General features: G+C 42.0%; 1 protein-coding gene across 1 annotated transcript in view; it reads left to right on the top strand.

Moving 5' to 3' along the window:
- Positions 1-592: 592 nt before the first annotated feature.
- Positions 593-761, top strand: part of LOC105508065 (vacuolar protein sorting-associated protein 33A-like) — a gene marked incomplete at its 5' end in the record, with an annotated part of 11,287 nt that continues 11,118 nt past the window's right edge. Inside the window, one exon of the mRNA XM_011936833.1 lies at positions 593-660. Within this exon, the coding sequence (XP_011792223.1) occupies positions 593-660 (68 nt within the window). The remainder of the gene's footprint in view (positions 661-761) is intronic.

The raw sequence follows: 761 nt of genomic DNA, 5'->3' as shown, positions 1-761 counted from the left end.
GAAATTAGCTTTCATTCATACTGATGTTCATTCTGGGGTCTGTACTGAAATCCTAAGGATACAAAGGAGCGCTGTTGTTGACTGTATCTCAGTATAACTTAGGAGTGCAGAGGCCTAGGGTTCTCCACGTTTCCTAGAAGATTTTCTTCAGGTGATGACTTAAACTTATTGCTTGCTTGCTTTTTTGCTTGATGTCTGGTTTCTTTTCTTTTGAGATAGAGTCTTGCTCTGTTGCCCAGGCTGGAATGCAGTAGCGCGATCTTAGCTCACTGTAAACTCCACTCCCCACTTAAGTGATTCTTGTGCCTCAGCCTCCCGAGTAGCTGGGACTACAGGTGTGCACCACCACACCCAGCTAATTTTTGTATTTTTGGCAGAAATGGGGTTTGGCCATGTTGGTCAGGCTGGTCTTGAACTTCTGGCCTGAAGTGATCCACCCACTTCGGCCTCCCACAGTGCTGAGATTACAGGTGTGAGCCACCGTGCCCAGCTACATGTCTAGTTTCTGAATTGTGCTCTGTGTATAAAAGCATGCCACTCAAGTAAATTAACATTTAATTTCTAAGTTGCAAATTTGCTAATTTCATTTTAGCTTCTGAAGACTTCTTTGATAAATTAACCGTGGAACAGGAGTTTATGTCTGGAATAGACACTGATAAGGTATGTGGACAAAAAAACCTCTTTAACAAGTAATTGAAAATTTATTAAACCTCAGATTATAGCCAGAAAACCAACTGCTTCAATTCCCATGCCTTGCCTAA

The sequence above is a fragment of the Colobus angolensis genome, unplaced genomic scaffold (genome assembly GCF_000951035.1).
Source record: "Colobus angolensis palliatus isolate OR3802 unplaced genomic scaffold, Cang.pa_1.0 Scaffold1579, whole genome shotgun sequence".
Classification (NCBI taxonomy): domain Eukaryota; kingdom Metazoa; phylum Chordata; class Mammalia; order Primates; family Cercopithecidae; genus Colobus; species Colobus angolensis.
The sequence above is the reverse complement of the archived record's forward strand: the minus strand, read 5'-3'. Positions and strand labels throughout refer to the sequence as shown.